This window comes from Ciona intestinalis, chromosome 12, assembly GCF_000224145.3.
Source record: "Ciona intestinalis chromosome 12, KH, whole genome shotgun sequence".
Classification (NCBI taxonomy): Eukaryota; Metazoa; Chordata; class Ascidiacea; order Phlebobranchia; family Cionidae; genus Ciona; species Ciona intestinalis.
Window position 1 is genome coordinate 4,218,400 of NC_020177.2, and position 18,061 is coordinate 4,236,460.

General features: G+C 35.7%; 1 protein-coding gene across 1 annotated transcript; it reads left to right on the top strand.

Annotated features, from left to right (window-relative positions):
* Positions 1 to 1,272: 1,272 nt before the first annotated feature.
* LOC101242091 lies at positions 1,273 to 17,045 on the top strand. The gene is made up of 33 exons (XM_004226752.3): positions 1,273 to 2,358; positions 2,788 to 2,936; positions 3,370 to 3,475; positions 3,914 to 4,047; positions 4,422 to 4,564; positions 4,866 to 4,945; positions 5,696 to 5,920; positions 6,142 to 6,277; positions 6,532 to 6,793; positions 6,986 to 7,136; positions 7,354 to 7,473; positions 7,773 to 7,855; positions 8,199 to 8,377; positions 8,628 to 8,661; positions 8,906 to 9,032; positions 9,313 to 9,416; positions 9,689 to 9,920; positions 10,222 to 10,369; positions 10,730 to 10,882; positions 11,123 to 11,198; positions 11,528 to 11,637; positions 11,957 to 12,064; positions 12,231 to 12,358; positions 12,454 to 12,558; positions 12,804 to 12,964; positions 13,298 to 13,382; positions 13,555 to 13,757; positions 13,959 to 14,063; positions 14,381 to 14,498; positions 14,838 to 14,941; positions 15,243 to 15,350; positions 15,674 to 16,217; positions 16,307 to 17,045. The coding sequence occupies exons 1-33, from the start codon at positions 1,904 to 1,906 to the stop codon at positions 16,608 to 16,610; spliced, it is 5,280 nt and encodes a 1,759-aa protein (XP_004226800.2). The 5' UTR covers positions 1,273 to 1,903; the 3' UTR covers positions 16,611 to 17,045.
* The last annotated feature ends 1,016 nt before the right edge of the window (positions 17,046 to 18,061 follow it).

The following is an 18,061-nucleotide window of genomic DNA, read 5'->3' on the forward strand; positions in this document are numbered from 1 at the left end:
CGTTTCAAGTTGACATTTTACGCCGTTTGGGAACTTATCACAGAATGTCATTACGACAGGAAAACTAAGTCTAGACCTTTTCTCTTGGGCATTTTGTGTGTTGCTGTTCCGTCGCTTTTATTTATCACGAATTCTGTCTACAAATTAATATCGGAAGTATCATGAGGGGCGGGTCTACTAAATTTGTTTGTTTATATAACCGTGCTGTAGTCTTTTTAAAGGGTGTAAATATTGTGCTGGGGGTAGGTGGATACCGTTAGCACAATATCCCATATTTCCCAATATTGTTTTGACAATTAACAACGCTTTCTCAGAGTTGCGAAAATAGGGCTTGTAATTTTTTTTATTTACCAAATGAAACAATAAATGGGAATGATAAAGACCATCTTACCCTTAACTACTATATAGTAGGGCGGGGAAGATGGGACACCTTTTCGTTCTAGTTTTTAGTTCCATTTAGTAGTAAACAAAGAATATTTACAGAATTATAAAACCGTATCCTTACGACTTTCATAGACTGTTGTTAATTGTTTAAAACAAGATCAGGATGTTTGAATATTATGTGCCAAACGTGTCCCATCTTCCACCACCCTACTATATGATTCGACCACCAAATGTGTCCAGCTATTATGTTTAGTGTTATCTTTGTGTGGCTTTTATGACTACTTACTATATTAGGTCTATAACAAAATCACAAGGTTTTGTTATGTATAACATAAGCCTATGTGTTTTTATTGGTGTATCGGTTTGTGGTACAAAAACGCGAATACACACGTTTAACTGCAAAGGCAAATTATATATTCGTGCTTACATGTGCGTTTTCATAACGTTCGCTATTTATGTCTGTTTTTAATTATATAAAGCTTACTTTGGGTTTACAGATTTTCTGCGCAGATTACAAGTTGACGGGGCAACTTTTATGGTATAGCGAATTAGGACTGACTAAAACACCCACAGAGCGAAAATGAGTTTTTCTGCGTCCATGTCTAAGCGTGTGGTTGTAGGTCGAAGCATCAGACCATGAAATCTCAACGCCGAACAATAGTTAGCATTGTAAAAGCTGCAGTGTAGCATTGGCGTATACAGGTAAACTTTCACGCTATCTGCTGTATATTAGTGTATGTCGATATGCCTTTAAGCGTGTTTAACGGCTTATGGTGACCCATAGCGCAGGTCAAATTTAGTTCCTTTTCGATGTGTTTTTTATATAAAACGAAAAAAGAAGTTTCAGACAGTGCGACTCTAGTGTGGCGGTGATTTTGACTCGCCAGTCTGGGTATATGATATATGTGTCGGCGGTGTTTGTAATTTGAGACTCAGCGCCTCTAAGTTGTATCAGTACGCCAATATGGTTACTAGGAATATAGTATACTGTATGAGAATGTATAGAAAGTGTGTATACAGCTGTAATATGCAGACGTTAAGCATAAAGTAATGGAAGGATAGAAACTAATAAAATATCGTTTATATCAGATAGCATTACGGGCTACTTTATTTAGACCACCTGTGACATATGGTAGGCTACAGTTTGTAATTTCCAGATTTAACTGCATACTTTAAATGATTGATAACTTATCTTGAAATGCGTAACTAATTGAGTGTAACTCGCACTTTACCGCAACGTGATATAAACTCGCCTAAAGCGCTTGTTGCACGAAACGGCATCTTAAATGAGTTACAGCACCTGTGGCCAACTGCCCATTAAACATACCTATTTAAAAGGAATGTATGTGTTTATCCGTGTATGACTTTTATATAAGAATATTAGATAGTAGATCTGTACTCAAATTGGGTTCCAACTGCTTTTATAAACCCAGAAATTTTATATTTGCTAACGGTTGCGAGTAACATATAAATGTAGTAACTGTATCTCAATTTCATACACACAGGTTATTGTACAAGTATGAATCACATGTTTTACTTGTGTATCCTGCCCACTGTTTTTCTCTGCGTTTTCGGTGTCGAGATTTCTCTTCAAAATTCCGGAGTGTGGTCGTATCAAAACACAACCATTAATGTTACTTCGAAACCAACTGTCCTCAAACCGTGCGAAACCGAGGCTTTATTCCTACTTCGAAATGGCACACTTTCGCCCAGCGCACCTGCGGTTTTACATTTGCCAAAACGAACTTTCCAACCTGGAGAGCCGTTCGCATTTTCATTACGTGTTCGGAACAGCAAAGATCTAACGAAAAGGGCTTCGCTGGTAGAAGCATTTTACATCGAGGCGCACAAAGTCGGCGCGAGCTTACCAATAGGAAATTTCGAAAGGCTGAAGTCGGAAGGTGGTGTTTTGATAACAAACTGTGGCGTTGAATATACGGACGCCACTGCTACAAACGACCCTTCTGGCTTTAGGTGATTACGGATTATAAACCGCAACTACTGACTGTTTAGACTATATGTGGCTTAAGGTTCTTAATTTATGCATTAAAGGAATGTCTTACCCGCTAAACATGTCCTCAAATATGCATGTCACGCTTTTGGACTCTTATGTGTTACTTTACTATATATGACCATAACAAACATAACGTAAACGAAAATTTACTACACCAACGTAAATCGTATATTATTCAATAAGTACAAATTGGAGTAACTTGCTTCGTGTTTTAATTTTCATTTATCGTCCAATTTAGAAGTAAACAATAAATATTTACAGAATTATATAACCGTATACCCTCTATGATACATTATGTCATAACGGCATCCGTTTTACCCCACAGTACTATATGTTTCTCCGCCCCCTATAAGGACCTGTTCAATTTAAATTTGCTTTGTTTAACGCAGGCCACGTGAAGAGATCGTATTGTATTGGATTCCACCATCTAACTTGAACACAAGTGCTATCATCAACTTCAGGGCGGTGGTCAAGCTAACAGACAATAACGATACCTGGACGGTACTAGCATCATCTGAGGTGGTCGCAGGTAGAAAAGGTGAGTGGTTATGATTTTAAACATGTAGTGTTGATATATAGTAGTGTGGGGCAAGATGGGACACATTTTTATTCAAATTTTTGTCACTTTGCCAATTGTGTATAAAACACGATCGGGATATTTGGATATTATGTGCTAAAAGTGTCTCATATTACCCAGCAATACCATATAACAGGCAACAGTAGTAAAACTAGAACGAGGATTTTAGATAGCGCCGCGTGGGCTCGGTGGTTGGAGCGATCGTATTGGTACCGAACAAAAGGATAGTCTTAGGACAAGACATTATATTGCTTTAACCTAATGGTCAATAATGGGTTACCATATTTTAAGCTACGCAGAATAAACAAACACTTTACCATGTCTTATCGTTACCACGCATGAACCTTTGTGATTGTTACCAATCACTTTTTATTCTGTATTCTCCAATCAACAGAATGCTTTGTGGGTAATGGAGAAAGTTACAGAGGAACCGGCTACGTCACAGTTTCTGGGATCGAATGTCAGAGATGGGACTCGGATGAACCGCATAGCCATTTTACGTAAAGCTCCTTACTCTTGTAGCGAATATATTTTAACCTATTTATATATATATATAGTACTGTGGGGGAAGATGGGGCACATTAGCACATGATATCCAAATATGCTGATCGTGTTTTAAAAAATTAACAACGGTCCATGGGAGTTGTGAGGATACGGTTTCATAATTCTTTAAGTGTTCTTTGTTTACCACTAAATGGAACGAGAAAATAGAATAAATAGGTGACCCATCTTCTCCCACCCTATTCTATATCATAAAATTTTAGGCCAAACCAAACATAAAAATTAGTTCTGTACGTAAATATATTTTTCGGAATTACATGTAAAAACATACTGCCCTGAGCCGTACAGGGTAAACGGTGACTTGCTGGTGGGCAAAAGATTCGGGATTTACGCGATATTAATATGGCATTTCGGTATAACCAATGCTTTGCTTTCAGGCGACCTGATGATTTTCCCGACGCCGATTTAACAAGCAACTTCTGTCGTAACATGGACAATGACACTGCTCCTTGGTGTTACACCACTATGCCCCATCACTCCAAACGCTATGAAACTTGTGCTGTTCCCAAATGTAAGTAAACTGTTTCAACTGCATTAAAGATGGATCTAATATAATTACTGTGTCCAAAACTCCATTAGCCTGATGATAGTTTTAATATCAGCTTTCATTTAATAAGCGTTTGGCTATCCCGCTTTAAAATGTGCTTGTGGTAGATACCTAAGCTTTTACAATTGTCAAATTGATCATTCAATCATAATTTTACTCCTAAAAGGCTTCAACGTATGACTGTTACTGTTGCGGTAACCAATACCTATTAACGACGGGCGGCTGATCGACTGTTTTTATTTTTGCAGAAACAAGATTTTGTGTAATATAGCGACTGTCCTTCGCCCGACATGCGAGGATAAATAAGTGGCATTCATTAATTCAATATTTTGTTATAGGCACTGACGACTTCCCTGGTTATTTTACTGATTTCGGTCCGGTTGCTGGAGACGCTGTTTTAGGTAAAGGAAGAACAAAATCGGGAAAAATAAAACTAAAGACCCCATTTCAAAACTCGTCCTTTGAATGGGTTAATTTTATGGTGAGAAAGTGTTAATGATGTTTACATTAAGCCTGGTTTACGTATGACCGGTCTCTGGGAAAAGTACTTAATGGCAATTGCCTCAATATTTTATACAGTGACTAACTTGTCAGCCATCCTTTAATAATAAAAAAATAACAAAAAAAGAGTAACTTGCAAAGTTTCATACGTGGGAACTCGTAAGCGGATACGAGTTGTGAAAGGTACGACAGAACACCCATGTTATACCGCGTTGCCTCACCATTAGGCAAGGATAAATAAGTTGTTTTCTTCATAATGCATCGATATGCATGCTTACCAGATATTCGAAGACGGAGTCTTGGCGTTTGGTAACGATTCATTCCCAGATCACCTGCAACCTACAAAGTTTCCCCTTAACAGGTACGACGTTTTTACCTACGAGATATCCGTTTTACTAAAAACGCGCTATTTTTAAACGATCAAGTAAGACACGCGTATCAAAGAAATTTGCTGAGATCCAATTAAAAAGATAAACAGAATGTATTTTTAAAAGATTTTGTAGCGTCCATTTATTTTGACAGTATTTGCACTGCTGTGATTTTGCTAAACGAGCACATATAGGCATTTTTGCCGATTAAATTGGATACAAATATGGTCTTAAGAATAGCGTTTTATCCTGTGCCTTTAAAAATTTTTATTGGGTTAGCTTTAAGAAACGTTTCTTTTAAGAATATCCTTTTTACGTCACTAAAAGTTTCCCGACAATTATTCATCGCAATATTGCGTCAAAATCAACTTAAAGGGGGTGTGTGAACGACGCTCATAACCTCTTAAAACCTGATGCAATGGCTTGAGTAGCATAAGTAGCCACTTATCAAAGACAATATTGTTATCTATATAGAAAGATATTCTGCTACTGCGTCACCGAAATAATTTAACATTTATAGAAAAGCTGGTGATATTGGCCTCGAAGAATATATACATTTGTTTAAACAATATTTTGTACATTCATTAAAACAACTATTGCCTGATATCAAACAAACTTAAAGTGCTAAATACATAACAGACAAAAATAAATCCATGTTACCTAATTCAAATGTACATATTGAAATCTTTTCTCATCATATACACAAAACTGTTTTCTTTCATATAGTTTTTCTTTTTTTCCAGGGTAGAAACATTTCAGTTTAACGCTGCGTTAATTGCTCCTTTCTGGACTGATATCCAGCGGAAGAATTCCTCAGTTGGGACGGGACTTATATTTTTCCGAGAAACAAATGATAAAATCACTCTAAGAAGTATTACAGAGGTTATTAACAGACAAGGGTCAAAATCAAGGAGCATTTCTAATGTGGCGAGTGAATTTAAGGCAACTAATGTCGTGATTGTTACATGGTATGTGGAAAATTGCCTATGTTTTTTATTGCCAAAACTTCCAAAATTTTAAGTTATATATATATGGCATATGTTATTTCATGCTAATAATCACCCTATGTGTAAGCTACCAAATGTTCAAATGTTGCCCTGAAGTCAGTTTAATTGGTTGCTCTTTCATAATAATGGGATCTGTCCACCAATGTAAAAAGCTGTAAGTTAAGGACATTGAACTTTTTAAGGTACTTGGTCAGTGATGGTGAAAAACCAACTGCCGATGGAAGTGTGTTCCAAGTTGTTGTGGCTTTTGGTGATGATAATGTATTTCTCATATATAATTATCATATGAAGGAATGGAGAGGAGACTTTGCTGCACAGGTTATAAACTTATAGATATATCATATATATATATATAATATATCTTTATTCTATTCTGTATGGGTGATGTTCAACGCCAAAAAATTTAAGCTAGAGTTGGCCATTGAAATTTAGAGAATCTTTAAGCTAGAGCTGCTGTAAAACTTCTTTGAAGTAAATCACACCACATCACTACTACATCTGCCTGGTCAAGTTATAAACAAAACAGAAAACACTACAGTTTTAGGACTATTGGTAATTTATATCTTTTTCAGATTGGGTACGACATTAGCCCTGATCTCCATCTCAACATTGGGACAAGAAATACTTCAACTGCGAGTGTTTTATCGTCATATGTGAAGATACGATCGAATGTAGGAGTAGCTGGGCAGTGGGTGCTACTTATACCTGCAAATACTGTGTCTAATGATGCAAAAACCACAACTGTAGCCCCTACAACAAGTGTATTCACTACAGAAGAAAGTACGGCTGTACGAAGTTATGTTACTGATAGAATGCCTGCACAAGTCACTACCGGTGAGTTTTTAAATTGAATGTGGCAATGTGCTTTTTGATTCTCGCATAGTGGGACAACAATAGTCGTTTTAAAGGATGTTGTTTTTCGTCATCTTGTGCCTGTTAACGACTAAAAGTGAAACTCTGTGTTTTTGTTTTATTCAACTTATACACTTACTGTACACTTAGTTTTTACACAACACTTTTTTTTAGACCAGGGAACAACAAAAGGAACAGGCTTAGCGGTTTCTTTCACATCAATAAATTCAAATGGTGCGATCATTACAGCCGCTGAACGACAATCACCTATGTGTACTATAAATCAATGTAGTAATGGAGGGACATGTATTGTAACTGAAAACAGGTAATCTGTTCACTGTTTAACCTTGGGTTTGTTAGGATTAATAAATATATACATATTAGTACAACATTATTGCTGTCCCAGTGTATGATAGTCTGTAATTTTTTTAGCATCCAAGATTTGTTCATGTTCTAAGACTTGGATATGCTATTCAAATATTTCATACCAATGCTTGAAAGGGACAAATTGTATTTATAGTAAAATATGTGTTTATATTTAGCTTCATATGCGAGTGCAGACCTGGGTTTGTAGGAAGGTTGTGCTCTCGTGCTATCAATGAGTGTGCAAGCAGTCCGTGTTTGAATAGAGGTGTATGTCGAGACCATATCAATTACTACAGGTATGATTCAATGATTTTTTTACATGTTTCTGCCTCTTTCTACTAGACATAACATAATTGTTCCTTATTAAATATGTATAAATCACTATTAGAGTGGTTTTTTTGGCAAACAAATGACACATCAGGTTTTTTTGGCGCTTTATGTCATAGCCCACAGGCAAGTGTTATGATAAAATTAACCGCAATTGTTTTTGTATTTCCAGTTGTGTTTGTCCTCTTGATTATTTTAAAAGATCTATATTTTTGGGCACCTTAATTGGAAACAACCAGTATTGTTTTAATAAATCTAAATTTTTCAGTTGTGTTTGTCCTCCTGAGTATTCTGGGGTTAACTGTGAAGTGTTGGTTGATCGTTGTAATCCAAATCCTTGTAAAAATGAAGGTAATGTTTTCTTCTCCTTAATATTTGTATGTTTAGTGGACAGATAGCATATTGCTAATAAAGGCACATTACTTAGTTTAAAAACAAAGGACTTTAAATCAAGATTTCTCAAAAAAAACCCTGTACTGTGAAAATTTCATCAGTGTCCTACATAGATTTCACTAAATTTTAATTATTTAATAAGTTAATAACCAATAAACTTTTAGCAAGAGCTATTTGCAAAATATAGGTTTTAAAAAGTAGCATCACTGGTGCACTGCAAACAGATTCAAACGGTTCCTTGACCTTAAAAACTTTTGTAAACAAAACTCCTGCTTTTAAATGACTGTTTTTTGCTTATTAGGTATATGCCAGTCAATCCACAACAGTTACACTTGCTTTTGTGTGAGTGGGACTGCAGGAACAAATTGTGAACACCACTCATGTGTCGATGGGCAATGTTTAGATTCAAGACCTTGTATCAGTGACAGTGGAAAACAAAACTGTTCCTGCGATATATCAACAAATGCAATAACATGCACAGTAAGTAGATAGGCAAAATATATTGTTAGTAGTGTTTTGTCTGTGTTTCTGCTGTGTTATCTTAATTTAGTGTTTTAAATAATCTGCTGTCCAGAAATACTACCAAATGGAGGCGATGAATGCTAATGAAAACATGGGTCATCTACCTTTACCTACTGTGATTCATAAAACTTAAATCAACTTGTTTGTGTGTGTCTGTATAAAAATGTCAATTTTAAGCCACTAAAAATCTCTATTTTGTGTTTCACAGAGCACAAATGATGGCCATGGAAACATTTCACACGGTGAGTATTTCCTTGTTTAAGTATGATGAAGTGTAGGACTGCTCAAGTTACCGCACATGTAAAGTTTTAGGTGTTTTTTTCCATGGCTGACAATTTGAACATTACTAATTTATAGCATTGATCAATTTATGTCTTGCCTAAAAAACATATATGCGGCCAATTGTTGCTAAAGGGTTTTCAAAAATACACACTCCTTATGTCGGGCAAAGATAAATAGGGTTACACTTACATTCATCCTTTGCAGGTGGATGTCCATATGACGAATCTGGTTATGTGATAAAAGGTGTTATAACATGGAGCGCCACCAAAGCTAGTTCTACTTCATATGCAGCTTGTCCAACTCCTAGCACTGCACAAGCTACAAGACAATGGTAAGTAAACAAACACAACATGTAGGAGGAGGAATGATTGAATGTAACTTTGTATATAAGCAGGTACAAGGTGTATAAATTAGGGCACTCAGCACACATGTTGTAATGACTGCCGTTTTTCTTAAATGCAAGAATATATTATGGTACATTTATTAAAATATTTCTAGCACAGCAAAACAAATTATAAATAAACTGCACAAAGTTTAGGAGTGGTTGTATAATTCAGATTTACCAGTTTTTATAAAATTACTGCACAGTGCACACTGCATTTATATTACAGCGATGCAAATGGTTTTTGGCGTCTGCCTGACATGTCAGAGTGTGGAATGTTGGGTAAAACAAGCAGATATTTACATGACCTCTCATTGGTTCCAATTACCAACGGTAAGTGGTAACTATGGGACTTTTTTCATCGCTTTTGATTAAATTACACCGTATTTTAGGAATTTATGTAAAGCATTAATGTTGGTTAACAGCTTCATCTATGTGTATGTATCCACAAAATGGCAACAATAAATCGGTTTATATAGGTTTACTACCACCATAGCACAAGTGTGTATTGGCGGTGTAGGATAGTGGTTGTAGAAACTTACGATGACACTCAATGCATACTTAATGTTACACCAGTAATTCACATTGTATAACTTTCTTTACAGATAATTCGGTTGAAGTCCTTCAGATCCTCACTAACCTCACATCTCTGGAGGCAGGATCACTGAGAGCATACGACATCACTAACATTGCCACAACTCTCACCAACATCTTCCACAATCTGATCCTCGTCTCTTATGAAGATGAACTTAATCTTCTTCTTGTTATTGAAAACATCCTGATGAGCTCCAGAGAGGAACGAAGCTTGGCTGGAGAGCAGTCATCTGCAAACGCGAGGTAATTTAAAAATTTAAAGTAGATTTTGGTGTTAAATTTTTAAAGGCTGTCGTTTTAAAATTTTTATTTTTTTATTTTCTCTTAATTAAAACAAAATTAAAAGGAAATTGACAACAAAACGAAAGTCATTAAAAACTCAACAGGGGTAACACTACTAAAAACTTATTTTTTATTTACCTTACTGTTTATACTACAGTAGGATTGGCGCAATGTCTATTGGGTTTTTTGATAACTCCTACCCAAAATGGTAGCAGCATTGAACATCCTATCTGGTTATAATATATATATACCTTTTTCTCAGATTGATTTCTGTCATTGATGTTGCTTCTTCTAAATTATCTCTCGCTAATTCAACTCCCACCATCATAGAAAGCAACACAACATCAGTAGCTGCCCAACTTGTTAATGTCATGGATTTTGATGGGAGTTCAGTAACTTTCACAATGGAGGTAAAATAATTTTGTTTTATAATGTGTAGCAATGCAGGATTTCGAAAACTTTGTGTCATAAATTGGTCCTAGGTGTGCTGCAAAAATCCCACTTATCAGTAATTATGCTACTGATTATTTTGTCATCATTTTATGTGTTAACAATTAAGCTACCAGCTATACTTGCAAGATTAGCTTATATTAGCATACAAAACATAAAGACCTAAGGGGTATCAAAATTAAAAAACACCTATTTAAATAGTTTTATAATTGCATTATAACAAAATAAATTATTATAAAAATATTTTTTTACAAAATATATTTATTTATTTAACAATATACAAAATATTGTTTTACACATTTTTTCCCAATAATTTCCAGGGCAACTTATCCCTCCAATCCCAACCTTCCACCACCAACACGACTTCCAACATCCAAGCTTCTATCTCTCTTCCTTCGTCAATCTTTCTAACCGACGAAAACCTTCAAAGGAAAATCTACTACACACTATATAAATCACCTAAGCTATTTGAGGTATTCTGTTTTGCACAATCTATGAGAGTAAGTTCCTTGTCGAGAACCTGGGATGTAGGCCAGATTTGGGGTGCAAGTTCTAGGGAAGTTTGGGGTCAGCTTTAGCTTCAAGCTTTAATGAATATTGAAATTTGAATAGTAATTCACATAAAACATATGGGAGTCATTTATTTTTTATAAAATTATCTGTATTTGGCCTTTTTTTAATATATGATTAATTAAATACAATGTTTCTTTCAGTTTGTGAGTTATTCCAGCTTTCCAGATGCCAGTCAAAATACATTTTTATCATCGCAAGTTATATCTGCAAGCATAGGTAGGTTTGACTGCTTTATAATATATTAATAAGTGTTAAAAAATTGTGTATTGGCTTGGTGTAGCGGCATAGTAATTAGTATGACTGCCTCTGGACCAGAGGTTTAGGAAAAGTGCTAAAAGTTACCAAAAAATTAAAGTTCCAAAAAAACTATTCACCGACAAAGTTACATAAGTGGTAATTCGTAAGAGAGTACGAGGTGTGTAAAACAAACCATCTGTGTTATAAGGACTGTTGTTACCCCACCAAGCAAGATTATAACTTACATTCAAAAATACATTCACACCACAACTTTTGGTAAACCAAATTATGCCAAACTGTTTTTCCAGGAAATAGGCGTGTTTCAAATTTATCAGAGCCAGTAAAGATAGTCCTCACACATAACTCAAGTCTCCAAGCAAGACCTGGCTTTCCTAAATGTGTTTTCTGGGTCCCATCGGTGAGTTGTGTATTAGAATCTCTCTTGTTTATGAGGCCCCTAAAAACTTTATTTACATCTTTGAACCTGAAATGGTAAATTAAATTGGATAGGATTTAAGCTAATCAAATTTCCGATATCGTTTACAGTTATGGAAATGCTATTGTTCATTGTTGTAACAGTAAACTCATTTAAACAGGGTCCAATTTGCAAAAAGGCACGGTTTTGAAATCGTTTTTGGTTATTTTACATGCCCCCCCCCATTGCTAAACCTAACCTAGTATATTGTAATGTCACCCAAGTTTTGCTTCGATTTAGCAATGTACATTTATATTCCCAGAGCGTTGGAGATGGTTATTGGTCATCTAATGGTTGTAACGTCAATCACACTTCAAGCACTCAGACCGTTTGTCATTGCTCTCATTTAACCAACTTTGCTGTTTTACTAGTAGGAATATTTTTGATTAAATACAACTTATTTATCCTGGTTAAAACTTGTTATAACACAGGTGTTCTATTTAACATACATTTTGGCTGCTTAGTTACCACATATCTTGCTTAACCGTTATTTATTATTTCTTTTAGTAATATACTAACAACCTTTGTTTTAACAGGATGTATATAATCAAAACAATAACCTTGACCCAACACATGAGTTGATACTTCGAATTCTTTCTTATATTGGTTGTGGTTTATCTGTTACTGGACTGTTAATCACTCTGCTATCATACATCATGTTTGGGTAAGTCATATTGTTTCATTATTTATTCTGTTATTTTACAGTACTTAGCACATACAGTGTCTAAGCATGGAAATTTTCTTTATTTTTTTTCACAGGAAAATTAAAAGAGATGCTCCTGCCAAGATCCTTGTGTGTCTCTGTGTTTCACTCATAGCTCTCAACTTATTCTATCTCAGTCTTACTCCTGCTTATTACTATAAGTATGCACTATGAAGAACCTGCTTAGAATAAATTTGCTTTTTTATCCCTGCGTGTCAGGACAATGACAGTCGCTATAACTTGGGTGTTTTGTTTCACACACCTCGTGTCCGCTTACAAGTTACCACATAGTATATTGCAGACAATTCTTTAAGGGCTTTAACCATTCTGCTATACTGTAACATTGTGTGCAACCATACCACCACGGCTAACTGTTTATCTTTTAATGCGGATTCTGTTTTTACAGCTCCAAGAGTTGTGTTGCTGTCTCAGTTCTGCTTCACTACTTTCTACTGAGTGCTCTCACATGGATGGGATTGGAAGCACTTAACATGTACATTGCATTAATCAGAGTGTTCAATACTTATTATAGGAAGTATATACTGAAGATGTCTCTTGTAGGCTGGGGTAAGCTTGTATTTATTTTTCTGGTATTCCATACTTTTCTTTCTATTGCACTTTGATTTGGTTTTAAGTGTTTAACTTACCGTGCATTGTGTGTTTGGTTGAGCAGCTACAACAGTAGGGAGTTTTAAGACCAGGGGTTTGATATTTTAGTTTAATTCTGAAAATGCAACCATATTAATTGCATTCTATATTCAAATTTCCCTGCAACTTAACTTAAAATTATTTTTAAAATTTTAACTTTTGTGTATCAGATTTCTTGTTTTGGTCTGTTTTGTCTAAAATTTAGCACTGATTACAAAATACTTTACCCTTTGCCATATTTCTTACTTCCAGGTGTGCCTCTTATAATTGTCGTCATAGCTTTGTGTCTTCATTTTCTCACTGAACCCGTCTATATTCCAATGGATGATTATAGAATGTAAGCATAATATAATTGCTGTACTCATAACGTTGGCGTGCTGCGCTGTAGGACCTACTTTTAGTTGCAATACTATTCCTAACAAAATATTGTACATAAAACAAAAGTAGAAATTTTACAATTCTGCAACCTAAATTGCTCTCAAAATGTTTCTTCTTTTCTTCCATTGAAGTTGTTGGATTCGGAAAGAAGTCTTTTATGGATGTTTAGTTGCTCCTTTTGCTCTGATCTTTGCGTTCAATTGCATTATTTTCTGCCTCGTTCTCGCACAACTTCTGGGATTAAGATCAAGAAAGCTGAAACATCGAGACTCGCGAAAAAATCACAAGAAATCTTCAAAACATGAAAACGGTCGCAAGTTAAGGGGAGCAATAGGTTTGTAATTAAATGTCAACCATACTTCATGTACAATGCATATATTATACCAACAATTTGTAAGCCAGTACGTGGCCACGAGGTGTATAAATAAAATCACCAGTGTTATAACAACTATAGTTGCCCCTCTACGCGAGGATAAATAATGACATTAACTTTAGACTTACCAAGTAACTAATTACTGTTTCCATATCCTTCCAGGTTTGATGGCACTGCTTGGCATTACATGGGGACTTGCATTCCTATCAATTGGTAAAGCATCATTGCCTCTTTCGTATCTATTTGTGATATTTAACAGCACGCAGGGTAAGTTGGGGCAGTTCTGGTTAATTTGGTCATATTTCTCTATGCTGCTACCATTGTGGGTGTGTGTGCCCAACACACATTTCCTGTAACTTAAGGGTTAATTAATATTTATGGTTCCATAAAAAAGTAAGCGGGCATGAGGTTTATGAAATAGAACATCTGTGTTATAATGAATGTCGTTGCTGTGGCCTGTAAGAATAAGTAAGTGACTATTCATTCAATCTGTGTAATTACAATGCAGTTCCTAAAATGTTAAGATTATTTTTCGCTCCAACAAATCACTCACCATTAATGCAAGCCTCCATTTATGTTCCCAGGTTTCTGGGTGTTTATATTCCACTGTGTATTGAAGAAAGATATAGCCAACATCTGGCAGAAGATCCTTACATGTCAAGGTTACGATAAATCCAATAAATCCGGATCCAAACGCTGGAGGTTTGTATAAAATATCAACAAAATATTCCATTACTTCTGATAAATTTGGGAAATACTACATTTTTTATTCCAGATTAGTCGCTAAAAGTTTATTTGCAAACTAAACTATAAACAATTACGTTTGTTACATCCAAAACGGTTACATCGTATGCCATTGGCTTGCCTCTGGATTAGAGAATATGGGTTTAGGGCTTGGTGCTGCCACCATTGTAGGCCTATGTGTCTTGAGCACTTGTTGCTCCAGCCCAGTGGTCCTAATCAATGGGTTGTCCAATTTAAAAATTAAGGGATACATGATTAACTTAAACTAATCCAAAATTGAATTTAATATGTTTTTAGATCATCCAGTGGAGTTGCATCTGGAGCAGGAAGCAGATGTACATCAGTTGCATCCCGGACACAATCCCTTGCTTCTATTAAGTCCCCTCCATCTATTAGTAACAGTGGGTCCTCTTCTTAATTTTGTTCGAAAAAACGTGTTAATATAAGATTTCGTGTAAATAAATGCACTTGATTTTAATGAACAGTAAAATGTAGAAACAATAAACATAAAGTGTATAATCCATACATTTTAAAGCCACAACTGTATACAATAACGTTTAGATTGGTGCTATATTTGTTTATATGTTTACTTGTGTACCCCATATTTCCTACTAAGTCCGATTCCGTAACTATACCTCTATTGTTATTTTAAATAAATCTGTTCTTTCACTAAAATTTAATTTACACTATGTTAACTTTTAGGTCGAAAAGGTTCAGAAGCCACAAGTGACAACAAGAACGACATCAGCCAATTGAGTTTATACCAGTCAGATCCGGTTGGAGATATTATTATTGATAACATGTGCTATGGTAAGATGGCTCCTATTCAAGAGTGTATGGTTTATAAATACTTTTACTCTATGTTTTATGTGGGTTCATACCAGAGTTGCCTTTGGTATTAGTTGTCCAAATTATTAGCCATACATAAAAAAAATCCCCAAAAAATAATCACCCACAAAGTAACATACATGGTAATTCGGAACTGGCATGAGGTGTATGGACACCTGCGTTCTAACGACTGTCGTTTTTATGCCACGCGAGTATAAAGTAAGTTACATTTATTTATTCATTAGTTATTTGGTGTATTGTAAGTTTGTTATTGTAAACCTGTTTTCACTTTTATTTCCCACCAGCTCGAAACGAACAACCAGACCAACAGTTGGGCATCCATCCAAGACTTGTGCGTCGTATACCACGTCCCTCAGTTACCATTTTATCTTGTAGTGTAGCAGTTCAAACCGACCCTGGAATATCTGGCGCTGAAAATGCCGATCTTTCTGGTGAAAAGTTTGCTTTTCCAACGGCAGACGGCGGCGCTGTGGCCGAAATGGATCAAAGTTACGACCACGAGAATTCAGAGGCAGTTTTCCGCTCAAATGAGAGCGGAGTCTACTCTGATAGTAGTTCCAGCAGCTCCTGCCATGTTGAGGCGGATGTTTATGAGAACTACGTACCAGAATCGCAGAATGCTAGAGTAGAAAGTACTAAACCAAATCGAGGGGTAGATTTAGGAAACACAACATTTGAAACGTTAAGTGAAGAGTTAAGAGCGTTGGCCAAAGAAATAGAAACCCATCTCAGTAATACTAGTTTGGCAAGGGAGAATGCACAATGTCTTGCCGACCATCCAATATGTGATACTGAATCAAAAAGTTCGGATAGTTTACAATCTGACAGGTAACCGTTATTGTGCTACTGTTGAGTAATATTTGAAATTCTTGTTCTCATTTTTATCCATGTTATTAATGTCACTTTTATTATAACAGTGAAGATACACCGGTTACACAAGCGCAAGTTTGGAAACCTCCTTTAGTTATAAAGCGAAGCAACGACATTTGGAAGCAAGAAAATGCGAAACCGAATGCAGATACTACAAAAACATTTACTAGCACTTTCACCAAGACGGTTGGTCAAGAAGAAAAGGGAAATTCTTCAAACGAAGTTGTCAAAACGAAAATCTTCGTTCAAAAGTCGGATCAAATCTGCCTCAGAAAAATCCGATTTTCTGGCAAAGAGAAAACGCCTGGTGTAAAGTCGTTCGTAAATACAAGGTTTTCAAACTTCACATAGTGCATCAAATTTCTATTTTCCACAACATTCCATAGATCGTGTCATAGAATCGTTCGCGAACATTCCACGGGAATACAACTTTGTTTTTGGTAACCACTGTATACAAGAAGATAAAATGAACTTACATAGAAGACCAAAGCTAATATTAGGCCTTTGTAGGCCACATTAAAACTTTTTAACAATTTTATAAATGTGCAACATAAAGCCTATATTGAACACGTTCATCTTAAAGTTCATTCGGTTGCAAATATATCATACATTCTATTGTATAAACGTTCATTGCATTTGTGGTACGACTTTTTGTTACCGGTAAGCTATGTCAGAATTTAACATCAAATTTCTTTCAATGTATTTTATCAACTCTTGCCTCCTACGTCATCGTTACGTCACACTCTTATTACGTCATCGAATACACCTCACCTATTCGTTAATTAACAGCAGGGAAATTTTGTTTGAGGAAAATTATGAAAATGTATCCTAGTTAAGTTATACGCAATAGGTATAGTGACGACATATAGTAAGGTAAGACGTTTTCATTCTCCTTTCTTTACCCAGGATTTTTGGGAAAACAAAGAATATTTAAGGACTTATAAAACCGCAAACCGCGTTTCTAAAATATATTTGTTAATTGTTAGCAAATATGTGTTTTATTCCATCCACAGCAGTACTATATCCCAGTTTATTACACGCAAGTGCAACATATGCCCATTCCTCGTACAAACTGCCGTACCTACAATCCTATCGGATTACGTACGGTGGGAAATATGTGAGTTAAACACCATTATTGCCATTACAAAAAATCCAACATTCTATATTGACGTCATATTAGCAACGCCACGCATACCACAGAAACTGCTGTTGTGTGCTTGCGATAGAAGCAGAACTTCGGAAGTCAGTTTAATTCTAACATAACGTATACTATAGGTATTTGTAGCTCTGATTGTATCTTGTTTTATACTCGCTTGGAGGGTGGACGACAGTTGTTATGAACACGGGGTTTCTGTTTTATACACCTTGAACCCGCTTACGAGTTAAATGAGTTACCACGTACTAAAAAGATCACGCATTTATTCAACATTACAACTGTACAGAATGCGTTTCGTAAATTCTGACGTGTCCAAATCCGTCCTTTGTAACTACATATGACTTCTTGGAAATAAGAACGCACACGAAGCTCACTTCAATGAGCGACGGTCGATCACCAGCCAAGAGCCAAAAGCGAGTTTTAATCCGAGCTAAATTGCGCCGCATTAATGCACGCATACACATGGTGATTTGTGATAAAAACTAATTTTAATTCGCGGTTTGAATATAGTAGATGGGGAAGAAGGGACACCTTTTTATTCTATTTTCTTGTCCCATCCGGTAGTAAACGAAAAACATTTAAAGAATTTTAAAATCCTCCCGACTCCCATGGACCGTTGTTAATTGTTTAAAACACGATCAGGATA

Coding starts and splice junctions, on each gene's coding strand:
- LOC101242091 (XM_004226752.3), top strand. CDS start 1,904: ATGAATCACATGTTTTACTTGTGTATCCTGCCCACTGTTTTTCTCTGC. Junction 12,965..13,297: donor GATGTCTCTTGTAGGCTGGG/GTAAGCTTGTAT, acceptor TCTTACTTCCAG/GTGTGCCTCTTATAATTGTC. Junction 14,064..14,380: donor GATATTTAACAGCACGCAGG/GTAAGTTGGGGC, acceptor TTATGTTCCCAG/GTTTCTGGGTGTTTATATTC.